This window comes from Stegodyphus dumicola, chromosome 11 (genome assembly GCF_044657685.1).
Source record: "Stegodyphus dumicola isolate Sdum_Otavi_A_Nest chromosome 11, ASM4465768v1".
Lineage (NCBI taxonomy): Eukaryota > Metazoa > Arthropoda > Arachnida > Araneae > Eresidae > Stegodyphus > Stegodyphus dumicola.
Window position 1 is genome coordinate 24,941,547 of NC_140778.1, and position 17,985 is coordinate 24,959,531.

General features: G+C 33.7%; 1 protein-coding gene across 1 annotated transcript; it reads right to left on the minus strand.

Moving 5' to 3' along the window:
• Positions 1 to 390: 390 nt before the first annotated feature.
• Positions 391 to 13,276, minus strand: LOC146993847 (uncharacterized). Its single transcript, XM_085826593.1, has 2 exons — positions 10,473 to 13,276; positions 391 to 2,235 (listed from the first exon to the last, which is right to left on the minus strand). Exon 1 carries the CDS (start codon positions 12,405 to 12,407, stop codon positions 11,100 to 11,102), a length of 1,308 nt encoding a protein of 435 aa, XP_085682719.1. The 5' UTR covers positions 12,408 to 13,276; the 3' UTR covers positions 391 to 2,235; positions 10,473 to 11,099.
• Between the last annotated feature and the right edge of the window lie 4,709 nt (positions 13,277 to 17,985).

Here is a 17,985-nt window from a genome sequence, read left to right on the forward strand (position 1 = left end):
TCAATGAAATATGCCAATTTGAGACTGACGTCCATTCAGGTCTAATGTCCCTTTTGGGATAATAATTATTAGAAGAAAAAAGTCTAAAAATACTTTAATGAGGAATATGGCATCGCTGTTTTGCAGCAACACCATATTCCTCATTTAGGTATGTTTGTTTTGATGATGTTGACGATACAGCGAATCGCACACAGCTTTCCAATTAGAGAAGTCATTTAGCATCAATCAACTGTTGCTTTCAATTATTTTCATTATGAATAATAATTGCTCTATATTTTCGGACAAAATAATTAGAAAGAAAAATATTTAACTAAATGCAAAATTGATAGAAAAATTTAAAAAATAAAAAATATAAATCAGAGTTTACCACATTAATTTCAGATTACAAAATACACAAAACTGCTTAGTTTGTTGCCAAAAAACTTTGAAACTTCTATTGCAACACATTTCACATGAATTCAAATACATAAAAGTTTACATAATGATGGGCAATTCTGCTGATGTTTCTTTAGCCATTTTACACTGGTAAATTCTGCTCTCCATTTAAAATAAGCAACACTCCCGAAAAAAGCAAATAAAAAAATTCAAGAGAAAATTATTAATTAATAATTCATCACTTTTATTCGCAGTGACGTGAATGAATAAGTACTCAAGTACTCTAAACAATACATATTAACCCATCTAATTTTTTCCTGTGTAACTAACTGCATCTAGCATCCCCTTAATCATGGAAGAAAAATCATTTTTAACACACAGAAAATGTACTTTAAAGCTGTTCTTGGATATAAAGTCGTTTCCCATTCATTAGGTGATTGAATGGTTAAATACACCTAATATTACGGCAAAATTAAAATCAAGAAATTAACCAAATAAGAATAAATATTTTTAATCACTTTTTAATACATACAAAGTCTGTAATCCGGACTCGTCGGGATTTCAGCGATTCTGGATTAGGGGTTTTTCCGGATTATAGATTATGAATTTAAATCTGCTAAGATGGCATGCAGCAATTATACAATTAAAAATATGAAACCGTAATTTATGAAATAAAGAGCAATTAAGATCTAAAGAGTATCAAATTTTACAAAAAAAAAAAAAAAAAAAAAAAAAAAACCTTAATATTTATTTTACTTTATTAAACATTTCTTTCAATGAGCGCATGCATAAAGCATACATTACGCACATGCGTAAAGTTTGTGGCTTTGACGTCCGGATAATGGACGTCCGGATTACGGACGTCCGGATTACGGACTTTGTACTGTATTTGGAACTCCTAGCTACCACAGTAAATTAGAGTTTGGCACTGGAATCCTGTGACACTGAATAATTATAGTTAAAATGTATTAAAAGTTTCACTGCAAATTGTGAAAAATGGAGTTCAAGTATATTTAGTGAAATCACAGATGAACTGGGGTGGAAGATAAGCTATGAATTTCTAATCAGATTAAAAGCAATTAGAACAAGCAAAGGAAATATAAGCCAAACAAGAATATGTAATGATTATTACTTTAACTATTGCCAGAAACCTATGTAATTACATGTAAAAATATTTTTTATTTATATAAGTATTTAAATTCAAAATGAAATTATACTGAATATCTCAATTCATATATCACATCTTTGTAGTGGTTTTATTAAATATATAATATAAAACACACTGTCTGTATACATAAATATGTATATTACATAGCATTAATTGTCACCCAGTAAACTGATATCTTGACATACAACCATAAATGTTAAAGAAAGGCTAAATTTACATAAAACTTTTTTTTTTTTTTTTTTTTTTTTTTAAATCTTTGCAGCAAATTATAAGCAACAGGTAAAAGAATATTGTTTTTAGTTTACAAAACTTTTAGTTTTGTATCATCATTAAAAAGCACATACATACACTTTTCTAAAATCCTACGTTGAATTTTGTGCCATATTGTTCAGCATGCAATGTCATCAAAATACCTCCGACAAAACTTGCACGTCTCTGGCTAATCAAATCTTCATATCACAAACTTTTCCATTTTCCATGTTTATATCAATTTGCTCCAAAAACCATTCAAAAGCAGATGTTCACATTACATTAATGGAGGCATCAAGTGTACATGTTTCATCTCAGGCTGAGAATCAGTTTACCTGTTCAGTTCAGTTTCAGGCTTTGTCCATTCTCAGGCTCAGAATTTTGCTAGTGCAAACAAGTGTTTAAAACTTAAGTGTATGTTAAGCATCACCTTCAGATGAATGCTGAAAGAAGAAAATCATTCTAGTGAATTATTTGCATAATTCTTTTTGCTACATAAAAATTCTAATTAACAATTAAAGTACTAATAACTTTTTACTGTATAATGTGTTGATAAATTATAATGCACAGTTCAGCATTATAGCTACACTAAGTTTATTATAATTTAAATTATAATAAACTTAATATATTTATGTACAAGGTAAACAAAAAGAAAAGGTAGATTTCAAACAGGTTTGTACATTAATGTTGTCAGTTGTGTGTCTGTTAATTATATTACCATATTTACTCATATTTTCCAAATATTTCTCATAAGCACTAGAGCATAAGTTTACAAAAATATTTTAAGCAGCCACGTAAATTTAAAATTGAAAGTCTTCACGGTGTTCCGAAAGTAGTTACCATTGCATTTTAAAATTACTTTTTGTACGTAGTCGTTGATTTCTTTTTACTAATGGATTTGCTTGTAAATGAGTTCTATTTCATGAAGTAATAATAGAGAACTTCAATTTTATTTAGCACAATACTTATGATAAATAAAGTCTGACAGAAAGAATTTCTGAAGCCCAGTGGTGCAGTGGCTAGCGGACTGCGCGGCAGCACCACAGGTCCATGGTTCAATCTCTGAGCTGGACAAGATTGACTCAGCCTTTCATCCCTTGATTTCCATGCCTTGGGTCAATAAAATGAGTACCAATTTCACTTGGGGACTAAACACTGGGGCTCCTGCAACAAGCTGACCACTTGTTCAGGGCATATGCTTATGCAACCCGACGCCCATGGTCCAGAAAACAGATTTCAGGCTGTTATGCCACTGAGTTTAGTTTAGTTTACAAAGAATTTCTACATACATACAGCAAGAGCCCAAATATAGGGCATTCAACTAACATAAAGCTCAAGTAACTGGCATATTTCAGAAAATTTTTCCTTCGAAAAAATTTAGTGAGAGATTTGTAATGCCATAATAGAGCTATTAACACATATACACTGCGACCAAAGTGTGATTTACTACAATAATGAATAAGCATGATGTCACAATACAATCATAGTAAGTCTGTTTTGGTTTAATGTATATTTGACTAATTCTTGATAAGCTGGTTTAATTTTTGTAAAGATGGATTAAGCTCTATATTTTCTTCATATTTTGAAAAAATTCATGAATATCAGACTGCATGAAGTGGAATATTTTCAAAGCTATAACATCTATCCATTAACATATGCGACTTTAAAATATTTTTTTTTAAATAGGTAAAGTATAGCAATGCAATGTGAAAAATTCTAAATGAATTTAGCTTTTTACATGCAATATTAATAATGAGTCTCTGAATTATCTGCTTTTGCTGAAATGATTGGCAATGTCTCTTTCAACTTTCGTGTTCAAGGAAGTTTCAGAATCAGATCACATATTTTACTTTCATGCTCAAGTCCAACAAACTGTAATCTTGTACATCTGAAAACCATTTTTCAGAATTTGATATTGTTATGTGTGTACGTGTTTCTAATGGGTTGAATGCACCCAGACCTGATGATAGCTTGATGAAATTTATATTCGCAAAAGAAACACTTTAGATTTCTGGAAGTTTTTACAAAAGTACTTTTACAACTGTACTCAGTATGACAGAGCAGATCAGTAGTTACCATTTCAAGCTTTTAAGATCATTAAACACAAGGTAATACAAAAAGCCTCAAATGCATTAGGCAGATCAACACTCTGAGGTAATCTCTGACTTTTCTACTACAGCACCTGTGACTCAATCATATACACTTAAATTGATAACAATTAAACTACAATCATTTACAGGAGAAATTGAACAGTGGCAATGTTTCTGGGAACAGTTTAAATCTTCTATAGATGCCAATCCACATTTTTCTGTTATTGATAAACATGTTTTCCTCAGATGTTATTAAGATGGTGAAGCAAAATGCCTTGTTGATGGAATTAGTGTAATAGGACACATCTATGAAACAATTGTTGGAGGAAAGATATTGTGAAATAAAGATCGAATTATCCAATCACACTTAGATTACTTAGAGCATTTAAATGTTTTTCAAGACCCATCTCCTACACATCTAAATGACCTTACATAGAATGTAACATAAGAATTCAAGCTTTAACTGCTCTGGGTGAAAATATTGAAGCATACGGTAGAATCCTAGTGCTAAAAGTTATCTGTGCGTTTCCCAATGACATTTGTTGCTGCTGGATTATCTATTCAAAGCGTGAAAAACTAAACGAAGGTAATAATATTACTAGATTGGTGCAGTTATTAGCAGAAGAAGTGGAAGGTGTAGTTGCAGCACAAAGAGTTAAAGATACTTCTTTTTCTGATCACACCGTAAAGTGCACTGTAGAAAAGTTTAATATCAATTCCAAAACAGTAAACAAACGTAAGAAAGTTTTGCCATTTTGTTCATTTTGTGATACTACAGGACATTGCCCTTAATACTGTGAAACTGTTACAGACTATGATACTAATGTTCAGAAACTTAAAATTTCAAATCGTTGCTTTCTGTGTACTAACCATGGTCAAAAGTGTTTCAAACTGCCTAAGAAAAAATACTGAACGATGCACTAAATGCAACAAAAAGGCATCATGTTTCTATTTGTCCTCCTGTTGAAAACAATCAACTGCGGATAACTAACAGTGCTGTAAATCGCATAACCTTTCCTAAAACAACTTTCACACATTTGCAAACTGCTCGTGTGTATGTTACTGGGGCCACAGGCATTACTAAATTAACACGCTGCAATTTAGATGGTGGTAGCCAAGCAAGTTTTGTTCACACAAACCTCATTGAAAAACTTAAGCTTAAAGTTGTCAATTTTGCCTCACTTTCAGTTCAAGCATTTGAATCTTTTACTTCACAAGAACAAGTAGATGTGTTCAACTGTCACTTTCAAGTTTGTGGAGCAAACAAGCGTTTTCAATCTCCGCATTTGAAAGCTCCAATTCCTATACTACACATCCTACTGCTCCACCAGAAATAATTCACTTTGCTCAGAAGAAAAGATTGAGAATTGCTGATCCACCGGATGACTCTTCACTGCCCATAGAAGTACTTATTGGTGGTGATCATTATAGGCAAATTGTTTTCGCAGAAGCTCCAATTAAGCTTTCAGAATCTTTCGTTATGGTACCATCACTGTTTGGATGGGTTCTTAGTGGAACAAGAACAAATACTACAATCGCTGAGAAGACTTCTGTCCATCAAATTTGTGAGCAAGTTCAAACTGATTGTTTAAATGATCAGGTACATCATTTCTGGGAATTAAGACTCCATAGGGATACAAGATGCGCAGAAACAAAGAATGACTACTCGCGATGACGAAATTTTATCAGAATTTCACAAAACTTACAACACTGAAGACAATCGAAGAATTGTGTCTCTGCCTAGAAAACCATTGGTCACACCTTTGCCTACAAACAAAATTATAGTGGAAAACAGATTTTATTCTCTTAAAAAAAGACTTGCATCTAGTGATGTGTTAAAGACACAATATGACAAATGCATGCTGAATTACATTGAACAAAAGCATGTTGAAGTTTGTTCCATAGATGAATCCAATGAGAAGCCAGTATATTACCTTCCTCATCATGTAAAAAAGAAAACGCAATCTGAAACCAAGTGGAAAATTGCGTTTGACGCTTCCTTGCATGCTCCAGGAATGTGAATTTATTGTGTAGTTGCAACAAACTCTCCTATAAAGACAGTTACCTTACCTCGTTTGGAGCTCTTGGCGGCCCTGATGGGAGCACGATTGTTGCAATATTTCTGTGCTGAAATAAACTTCTGTTCATCGAATGCAACATTGTGGAGTGATTCTCAAGTTGTCTTAGGGTGGATACACAGTGACCCAACAAGTGGAAAACTTTTATTAGCAACAGAGTAACTGAAATCATTTCCCATACTAATCCTTCACAATGGAGACATTGCCCTGGCAAAGACAATCCAGCTGACAAACTTTCTCGAGGCGTTTCACCGTCAACACTGGAAATTTGGTGGAATGGCCCTCCATGATTAGTCAAATCTCCAGAATATTCGCCTCATTCTGATACTATTTCTAAAGATTACAGTCATAACTTAGACGCAAAAAAAGAAAAAGTTCAGACCCTTCACATCGTATCTACTCAACCAATCATAAAGGCTAGAAACTACACTTTTTATTTTCAATTGTTACATGTAACATCTTAGATTCTTCGCTTTAGAAAACAAGAAAAGTTAGTGGGTGAGTTACATGCCACAGAACTAAATCAAGCTTGTATTTATTGGATACAGACCGTTTAGAAAGAATCCTTTCCTTTAGAATATGAAGCTCTGTTAACAGGAAAATCACTCCCTAAGAAATCAAAGATAAAAAAATTTAACCCTTTTTTCAAGAACAATGTTATACTTCTCGGTGGTCGACTACAATTTTCTGATTTATCTCATGCTGAAAAACATCCCATATTATTGGAGGGTTCTCATCATTTGACAAGCCGTCTAATCTTTGGAATATGGTAACAGGCAGTTTGGCGACATTTTGGTAGGCGATAAAGGTTACTAGCTAGGACTTTAGCAGTGTACATATATAAAGTCAAGAGTGTGCGCAATGCCATTTTTGTGCAATTCTGGGATGTTTTTTTAAGTGAAAATAGGTCGATGTGTACATGAATACCGTGTATGTGCAATTCTTAAAAATGCGGCAAGCAGTTAACCTGAGCACTTTAGCACCACAGTTAACCACTCTACAAGTTGGGCAGCTTTTTATAACATAAATGTACATATAATTCTTCAATAAATATGTTTGAGTGTGGGTTTTAGCAAAGCACATAATGTTTGCACATTTATCTGTGTTTTACTATATAATCAATAATGGCTGATCTTTGGAATATGGTAACAGGTAGTTTGGCAACATTTTGGAGGCGATAAAGGTTACTACCTAGGACTTTGGCAATAATGTGAGAAGTACCGAGTTCCAATTACGCATTATTTTGGGTGAGAGAAATGAGAGATCATGAGATATGTCATGTGACATTTATAGACGAATCACAGTTGTTTAATCGGAAAAGGGGGAAAATTTAGAAAAATATCTGCAGTTCTTTATAGCATTTTGTATTTAGGTTCATTGTGTGTTGTGTGAAAGGGTGTTCCTTAATTTTTGGATTCCATGGCCCTATGTAAAGTGAATTTGAAATTTTTATTGCATTTAGCATTTGGTATTTAGCTTCATTGTGTGTTGTGTGAAACAGTGTTGATTAATTTTTGGATCCCATGGCCCTATGAATTCGAGGAAGGATATTACTGATAAGTTTGAATGGCACTGCAAGAAATCTGTTGAAAATGGACATACGAATACGATTGAGAGCACGTGGGGTGCTATAAAAAGTGCTATTCGGAAGTATTATGATAGGAGAATTTTGCTTTTTATTTAGCAGAGGAAGTATGGCGGAAAAATTACCAGAAAAAATCATTCAATGATTTTATTGAATCCATAAAAAACGTTCATCCGCCATGCACTCACGATTCTGAAGAAGATTAGAAAAGTTAGTATTTTTAATCATTTGAGGATATTATTTTTATGCATTGTTCAAAATGTAAGGAAATAAATTAATATGGTATTATTGGAAAATTGTTATTAGCAATGAATTAGTTTAAAGTAATTAAGATTTGAAGCTAATTTTTATTAATTTAATATATGTGTTTATTTATATTTTAAATAGTGTTTTTTAATTTAATTATATTTTAATTAAATGATAGTTATTTTGTGAATTATATGTTTCTAGCATTTCGGAATACGTTTCAATAGAAGTAAACGTGCATGGAAATAATTTAAATATTTGCCACTAAGATTTGCAACAATTTTTAATGTTTGCGTTATAAATTGGCAGGTGACGTTTATAATAGATAATTTAGAGGGAAAAGTTTGTGGATATTTTATTTGTTTTATACGTGCAAATGTTCATCCTTGGAAAGGGTATATACTTTTTCCCGATCAGGTAATTTGATATGTCCTTTTTACCGAATTTAAAGATTCACAAAATTTAATGCATTTTCGTGAAATTTTTCTAATTTATGAGAAAAAAGCAGTGTACATGGATATAGTGAAGAATGTGCGCAATGCCATTTTTGTGCAACTCTGGGATGTTTTTTTAAGTAAAAATAAGTCGACGTGTACATGGTTTAATTATATTTTAATTAAATGATAGTTATTTTGAGAATTATATGTTTGTAGCAGTTTGGGATGCGTTTCAGTGGAAGTAAACGTGCATGGAAATAATTTAAATATTTCACACTGAGTATTTGCAACCATTTTTAATGTTTGCGTTATAAATTTGTTGGTGACGTTTATAATAGATAATTTAGAGGTAAAAGTTTTTGGATATTTTATTTATTTTAAACGTGGAAATGTTCATCCTTAAAAAGGGTATATATTTTTTCGCGATCAGGTAATTTCATATATGTGCTTTTTACCGAGTTTAAAGATTCACAAAATTTTTCTGCATTTTCGTGCAAGTTTTTGTAATTTATGAGAAAATAGCAGTGTAGATGGATAAAGTCAAGAGTGTGCGTAATGCCATTTTTGTGCATTTCTGAGTTTTTTTACAAGTGATAATAGGCCGACGTGTACACGGATACCGTGTATGTTCAATTCTTAAAAACGCGGCAAGGAGTTTATGATTCTGCACTTTTTTCCAATTTTGCAGTTAATATTTGTCATGATTAAGCAGTTTTGTTTTATAAAATTTCTAGCATAAGTGTAATTCGGCTAGCAGATTGTTAGAAAAAGTGTTGAGTAAATAAAAAGAAAAGAAACATGTCTTTACTTCGTAAGGACAAAATGGCGGCGAAAAAAAAATAGAGGGTTGCTGTAGCAGAGTTGGTCGCCAAATTTTCGCCAAAAAATCGCCAAGTTACCATAATCCAAAGATCAACCCACAAGCCTACTGATACGCAAACACATTTACGAATGCATCATCTTGGATTGTACTTTCCCAGCTTCATTCAGAATATTGGATATTAAGAGCACGGCAAGCCATTAAAAAGGTGATAAAAACTTGCCTTCCATGTAACGTACTGAAACAAAAGAGAAGTGAACAGGTAAAAGCTGCATTACCAGCTGAGCGAATTCAAAAGTCATTTCCTTTCGAAACTACCGGAATTGATTTTGCTGAACCACTCTACGTAAAAAATAATAACTCCATTGCAAAAGCTTACATTGTCATCTTTACATATGCTACAACTCGAGCTATTCACTTAGAATTAGTTTCTGATCTGCGTACTGACATCTTCCTATTTGCATTACAACGTTTTGTCTCTAGACATTCACTTCCTCATACAGTGTACACTGATAATGCCACAACTTTCTGCGCTGCCGACAAAGAGCTGATATTATTCTGGGATACTATATCCTCTGCCAAGGCACAACAGTTTTATGCCCAACACAACATCAAATGGAAATTCATCGCCCCACGAGAGGCTTGGTCGGGAGGATGGTGGGAAAGAATGATAGGCTAAGCGATGCCTTCGGAACACATTAGATAGGGCTCTTTTGGATGACACTAGTTTGATTACTGTATTATGTGATATTGAAGCCGCTCTTAACAGTTCACCGATTGTCCACAAATACGGAATAAAAGATGACTCTGAGGAAGCTTTAACACCCTCGCACTTCCTCATAGGAAAGAAATTAACTACTATTCCTTCCAGCCTCACAAATCCTGAAACAAATTTAAATCATATGTGGAAGAATGCCATCATTTGATGGACTCCTTTTGGAAAAGATGGCAAAAGGAATATCTGATAGACTTGCTTACATTTCATCAAGTGCAGAATCCATCTGAAACTAATTAAATCCAGAAAGGGGACATTGTCCTACTACAAGAAGATGTTAGACCTCGCCACACCTGGAAAAAGGCCCGTGTTGAGGAGCTAATCCTTGGCCGCGACAAGAAAGTCCATACTTGTGCTATGCGCACCAATGGACATACCATTACCCGACCTGTGCAGCTGGTCATCCTCCAGGAGGATGTTGCGACAAAGCCAGCAAACTCTTAAAAATAACATTACGCTTTTGTGAATGAACATTATGCTATTAAAAATAACACTTACACTTTTGTATTCATAAATGTTTTTGCTTGTTCTATACTTTTTATGTTAGGAAATAAATAAATATACGTTTACCAATTATGTTTCTTTGAACACTGGATAAAACACATAGAACAGTTTTTAAATAAATATGGAGTATATTTGAGTTTCTAACCTGCTTGGAAACGATATTTCCATAGTGACAAATTCCTCCAAATGTCTTCTTAGCTACTTCACTCTCATCAGATTGCTCTACTTGGTACGGCCAGGATTTGACTGAATAGATTTGAGAAGACCTCATTTTCCTTTATCAATACAATATGTTATAACTCTATACTGCCTTTATGAATGTTATACACGACACATTTGATATTGCAGCTGGATAGTAATACTGAGAATAAGATTTCCTGATAGTGCCTCTACTTAGCTAAAAAGATGTAAAAAAAATGGAACTATATAATTTAACTGCAGGTCTTTAGTATGTCATCACAATAAAACTCATATGGACTGAAATGTTTAGCCCATGCTTCAGAATCGCAATATGAGAAGTATATCCAAGTGGTAACAAGCATTTATTTGATCAACAGAATGCATTTTGGTAGGTCACAGATGTAACACTTAATATATATGAGTTATACAAAAACTGTGAAAATTGCAATCCAGTGATCCTGATTTGTATAAAATCACAATTAAATGACTTCTTACATTCTTTACAAGGATTTTTTACACAGGAGGATTTTCTGTGTGAATAAGCATATGACTGGTTAAACTACCCTTCCGACTAAATGACTTCCTGCATACCTCACACACAATTTTTCTCTCCTGTGTGAATAAGCATATGAGTGTCTAAACTACCCTTCTGACTAAACGACTTCTTACATACTTCACACACATGAGGTTTCTTTCCTGTGTGAATAAGCATATGTCTATTTAAATAAAGCTTAAGACTAAATGACTTCTTACATACTTCACAGATATAAGGTTTCTCTTCTGTGTGAGTAAGCACGTGCATGTTTAAATTAAACTTTTTACTAAATGACTTCTTACATACTTCACACACATGTGAAGGCTTTTCTTCTGTGTGAATAAGCATATGATTGCTTAAATTATCTTTACGACAAAATGACTTCTTACATATTTCACACACATGTAAAGGCTTTTCTCCTGTGTGAATAAGCATATGTCTGTTTAAATACAGCTTCTGACTAAATGACTTCTTACATACTTCACACACATGAGGTTTCTCTCCTGTGTGAACAAGCATATGGTTGTTTAAGGCACGTTCCTGACTAAAAGACTTCTTACATATCTCACATACATGAGGTTTCTCTCCTGTGTGAATAAACAGATGACTTGTTAAACTAGCCTTCCAACTAAATGACTTCTTACACACTTCACACACATGAGGTTTCTCTCCTGTGTGAATAAGCATATGAGTGTCTAAACTACCCTTCTGACTAAACGACTTCTTACATACTTCACACACATGAGGTTTCTCCCCTGTGTGAATAAGGCTATGAGTGTCTAAATTACTTTTCTTACTAAACGACTTCTTACATACTTCACACACATGTGAAGGCTTTTCTCCTGTGTGAATAAGCATATGTCTATTTAAATAAAGCTTCTGACTAAATGAGTTCTTACATACTTCACACACATAAGGTTTCTCTCCTGTGTGATTAAGCATATGACTCTTTAAATCACATTCGTGACTAAATGACCTCCGACAAACTTCACACACATGAGGTTTCTCTCCTGTGTGAACAAGCATATGAGTGACTAAATTACTCTTCTGTCTAATTGATTTATTACACACTTCACACACATGAGGTTTTTCTCCCGTGTGAATAAGCATATGAATCTTTAAATAACCTTTCTGTCTAAAGGACTGCTTACATACTTCACACACGTGAGGTTTCTCTCCTGTGTGAATAAGCATATGAGTAATTAAATTACCCTTCTGTTTAAATGAGTACTTACAAACTTCACACTTATAAGGTTTTTCTGCAGTGTGAATAAGCATATGGCGGTTATGGCTATGCTTATCATGAAATGACTTCTTACATATTTCACACGTATAAGATTTCTTTGTGTGAGTAAACATATGCATGTTTAAATGAATCTTTTGAGTTCATGACTTCTTACATACTTCATACATATACAGTTTGTCTCCTGTGTGAATATGCAAATGCTACTCTAAATTAATCATTTAACTAAATGTCTTCTTACCAACTTCAATCATATCAGGCTTCTCTCCTATGTGCATTAATATATGCATATTTAAATTACCTTTTCAACTAAATGACCTCTTACAATATTCACACACATGAGATTTGTGTTCGGTAAAGATCTGCATGTGCTCTTTCAAACATTGCCTCTTGAAAATGATTTGTTACATATCTCCCAGACCATGTAATCTCTAAACGAAATTGTTAAGTAAAACTTACATTCTCAATATAACTTGCTGCACATCTCGTGATGAACTCCTTAACAGAATTTGATATTGGAATAATTTATAGATAACTTAACTTTCAGTTATGTTTGGTTAAAAATTAATTTCTTATATTCCACAAAAAAAACATTTTTTCCTAGAGCATATACACGTTTAAACATGAATTTATGAAATTCTGTCACACACGATATGTTACGACTACCTGGATTTTTTTCTATATTTGCTAGGACAATGATTTATACCTTGAAGAAGTTGCATGTTGAGTTTGAAAATTGAGTAACAATTGTTAAAGCTTAGAAACGTTTTTTAGCTTTCACTTCTTACAAGTATAAATCACACTTAGGCATCAAGCAATCTTTAATTAAAGACTCGGATCACAGTCGTTATCGTTAATAAACTATAACTGAGGTTATCATTCAGACAATAGATTGAATTTCAAGGAAAACGAATTTGATTTATAATGAATGATTATAATTCCGATACTATAGCCTCGTAGAATTTGGTTATCTATCACTGTTTCCATACACAAATTACTAAGCTACACCAGCAAAATGTAAGTGAGGCTTGCTCATGAGCCAGAAATTATAAAATACAAAAAAAAAAAAAAAAAAAAAAGCATTAAAATAAATTATATAAATTATTTAGTCTTAAAATTGTGACACTTAACGCAAAATTGCCTCAGTGTTAATTTAAGTTAGTATTAATATATATATCTTTACCAATCCAATTAACCACAGAAATATTTTCAATAGTAAGAAATAATAATAATAACCAATATAAATGTACTTCACTGAAGCTCATATTTAAATTATGAGTCCATCTTTGTGGAATCTTAATTTTCTACCTTTTCCGCTAAATTTTAGATTGTTGCTATGCGCAACCTCATCTTCTTTTCAGTCTGATCTGACAACTTGGTCAAACTACAGCATTCCACAGGCTTTACTCGTAACAATCAAGATATGTGCAGAATACAGAAAGTTAGTCAATATGCAACAGTAATAGAAACTGTGTACAAATTTCTAGCTGGGACAATGTTCGAGCTAGACGTCTTATCGTTTCGCTCTCTGTGTCCCTGACGTTGTTACCACCCCGTTGCTGAACCGAGTTCATCGACCTCGCCTCACGGGCTTTTGTTGCTTCTCCTTTCGCTTTCGCCTCGCAGAAGTGTCCTCCACTGATACATCATTTTTCGCTGGATAAAAAAGGTCGTATTTTATTCTTTCTTCTGATTCTCGTTATTCACCGTGTTGATAAGGGTACCTTCAGGTACGGCCTCTAGTTAGGCCTTTTTTTTTTTTTTCCTGCCTTTTTGCTTGACATCATCATTCAATATGACACAAAAAACACAAATTTAACTAATAATAACACAAATATGGAAAATTCACCTCCAAACTCAGAAAATCTTCACACGAGACATCTCAATGATGAACCCAACGTTCTCCAAATATTAAGTCACAAAATTACTTTCTCTAATGACGTTGAAACTACCAGATCCTTGGTGGGAGATATCCAAGATATCCGTAACGACCCAAATGTGATTATGTCCTCTAGTGATAAAAAAGAAGTAAACTTTCTCCTTGTAAAAGCAATTAATCAACTGCGTATGCAGGAGAACGAGATGGCCAATGCAAAAATAAACGAATTACAAGCCTCTAACGATAAACTCGCTGAACAGTTTGAAGAGGTCAAAAACTTCTGCGACATATTTCAATCCACCAGTGGTTTCAAAGAACAGAGAAAAAGAAAATTGCGGCATACACAAACGGATTTTGACAATTCGAGAACCAAATAGACGACATGTATTTGGACAACGAAGATGAAACAGCCACTCAGCTCACTAACACCCCAAAAGACCAACCAAAAAGAGTAACACCATTCCCGCAAATAGAAATCCAAACTCCAACCCGAAAATGAACAGAATTGATAAAGTGCCTATTATTGTCTTAGATGACGCCCCAAAAGCGGATGAATTCTTAAAAAACTTAAACAAAAAACCTGAAAAAGAGATAACTGGCACCTTAAAAGGACGCCGCCTCGAAATACAGCCTACAAACTCTGACTTACATCGATTCACTCGTAAAATAGTAGAAGAAACATAGCTTAAGGCCCACAATTACTTATTGCCCGAAGAGAAGGTTTTAAAAGTTACAATAAGAGGCTTACCCATCACCACAGATCCCCTAACCATCACTCAAGAATTACTTGACAAAGGATTCAAGGCTAACTTTATTACATTATTAAGAAACCGAAGAGAAAATAAGCCAATGCCGCTATTCTTATTACATGTACAGTCGGCCACAAAAGTATTCGAACACCGGTACCCATTCAGAAAATTTACTTTTCCGCTGAGAAACAAAATTGTGTCCAGAGTCTATCTTGGTTCGATAGACAAAAAAAAAAAAAAAAAAAAAAAAGGATGGCTCGTGTCCAAAATTGGCTAAGTGCATGAAACAAAATACAACATGACCTATCTGGGTGAGATGGGAAACAAAATGGCTGCTCACGTAATCCATTATTGCGCTCAGAGAAAACGCAAAGTGTGGCTGCGGCTCGTCTCGGTTCGCGAAGAGTGAAAACCCAAAACGGTCTGCAGTGTCTATCTTTGTTGGATGAGAAAACAAAAGGATGGCTCATGTCCAGTTTATTTAGGTGTGGGAAAACATATAACGTGACCTATCTGGATGAGATGTCTCCAGCAATCCAGTATAGACATTTTCCCCATCTGCAATAGATGACATCTATAAACAATTTCATTGAAATCTCCTCGAAATATAAGAAACAGCTAGCTCGTGAAATTGTAAGGTATTCCCAAAAAATTCCACTTCTTGAAGAAGGAAAAACATCCTAGATGCAGATGAGGTAGAGAGAGAAAAAGCATGTTGCACTATGGAGAGCCCGCACGGTTCTGAACAGAAAACGTGGAATGCTTTTATAGAAAAGAGTTGAAAGTGAAAGTAAAAGCCGATTGGAAGTTTTTCAATTGGTTACCGACTGGGAAAAAATTTTCAGAGCTCAGAAAAAAAATTCTGAGATGTAAAAAAAAAAAAAAAAAAAAAAAAAAAAAAAAAACCACTTTTTGTTAATTTTTATCATGTCTTCTAGACATGATAAAAATTAACCCTACCCCCCTTTTGTGTGGGAATGTTGTCTCACTGTTTCTAAAAATAGACCATGACTCATTCTAGGAATTATATCTTTTAAAAAGGATGAGTTTAAAGTTTATAAGATATGATAAGTTTTTAAAAAGGATATGTTTTAAAAAGTCTTTGGGTTTCTCCATTCCAAAGTAAACAAAGTGAAGACATCAAATTAATAGAAAAAAAAGGAAGAGTTTTTTTTTTTTTTTTTTTTTTTTTTTTTTTTTTTTTTTATAGCTCTGGAAATATTTTTCCAATTCAACAGCCAAGAAATATTTCCAGCCAATACAATTTCATTTTTACTTTCACTTTCAATTCAATTCTTATATCTATAAGAACATTTCATGTTTCTGTTCAGATCAGTGTGGGTTGTTCAAGATGCAACATCTCTACTCCATCCCACAACCACGAAAAAAACATGTTCTTTCATGAGGCATTTTTTTGGCGTTCTAAAACAATGATGACATGATGATTGTAATACATTTGTGTTCTCATGTCCCATGATTGAACTCAGAATTATTTCCAGAACTCTGAGAATTTTTCCTAGTCAGCTCGATAACCGAGCTTTCGTATATTTATTTTTTAAGCCACTCGAGTTTCGACTTCCCATCCATGTGTGCTGTGCATTCAACCTAGACACACATTCCCTAAGCTCTAAAAAATGTTTCCTAGCCCACTCAATCGCTGAAATGGATTAAAAAAATTCTTTCATACATTTTTAAAGCTCAAGCGTGTTAGCTGTCATGGAAAGAACCTTTTTATCCCTGAGGTCTAAGAAAATGTTTCCCAGCAGACTCAATCGCTGAAATGGATTAAAAATAAATTCGTTCCTATATTTTTAAAGCTCAAGCATGTTAGCTCTCATGAAAAGGGCCTTTTTTTCCCCAGCCCACTCAATAGCTGAAATGAATTAAAAAGAAATTCTTTCATACATTTTTAAACCTCAAGAGTGTTAGCTGTCATGGAAAGAGCCTTTTTTTCCCTGAGCTCTAAGAAAATGTTTCCCAGCAGACTCAATCGCTGAAATGGATTAAAAATAAATTCTTTCATACATTTTTAAAGCTCAAGAGTGTTAGCTGTCATGGAAAGAACCTTTTTATCCCTGAGGTCTAAGAAAATGTTTCCCAGCAGACTCAATCGCTGAAATGGATTAAAAATAAATTCGTTCCTATATTTTTAAAGCTCAAGCGTGTTAGCTGTCATGGAAAGGGCCTTTTTTTTTTCCCCCAGCCCACTCAATCGCTGAAATGGATTAAAAATAACTTCTTTCATACATTTTTAAAGCTCAAGAGTGTTAGCTGTCATAGAAACTGAAATTTATATCATGGTTTGTGTCTCACACGTCGTCAACGGTATGGTTTGAGGTAAAAATTTAAAACCCGGTATGAAAAATCTCTTTAAGTTCACTTTAGAAGAAGCTGTGGGATAGAGAGATTTCGTCATGGAAAAATGTCTTTCAATGTCAGTCATGGGAAAATGTCTTTCAATGTCAGTCATGGGAAAATGTCTTTCAATGTCCGTCATGGAAAAATGTCTTTCAATATCATGACATCTCCTTTCAAATAGGATTGAAGGATTTTTCTTAAACTATGTTGAAATCTTGATCCATGCAAATTACAGATGGGAAATTCTGATCCATGGATGGATCATCCAATTTCGCTAGAACCTGATAAACGGTTGCTGATGAAATCCAAACGAAAACCCTAGCTTTTCAAACAGGAAACATTTTCCCCTAAACGTATTAATGATTTCTATTCTGTGAGACATTAAAAAGTGGAAAGAAACTTGTGTTCACAGAAGCTCTTTCTAGAAGAGTGGTCCTAGGTCCAGATGAGATAGAGAAAGAGAAAAAGCATGCTGCACCTTGGATAGCCCGCACGGTTCTGAATAGAAAACGTGGAATACTTTTATAGAAAAGTGTTGAAAGTGAAAGTAAAAGCCAAATCGTCTTGGCTGTAGAATTTTCACTTGGTTGCCGACTGGGAAAAATTTTTCAGAGCTCAGAAAAAAAATTCTGAGATGTAAAAAAAAAAAAAAAAAAAAACCTTTTTGCTAATTTTTATCATGTCTTCTAGACATGATAAAAATTAACCCTACCC

What these genes read in the sequence shown, in the direction of transcription:
- LOC146993847 (XM_085826593.1), bottom strand. Translation starts at nt 12,407, where the DNA reads ATGCATATGTTTACTCACACAAAGAAATCTTATACGTGTGAAATATGT.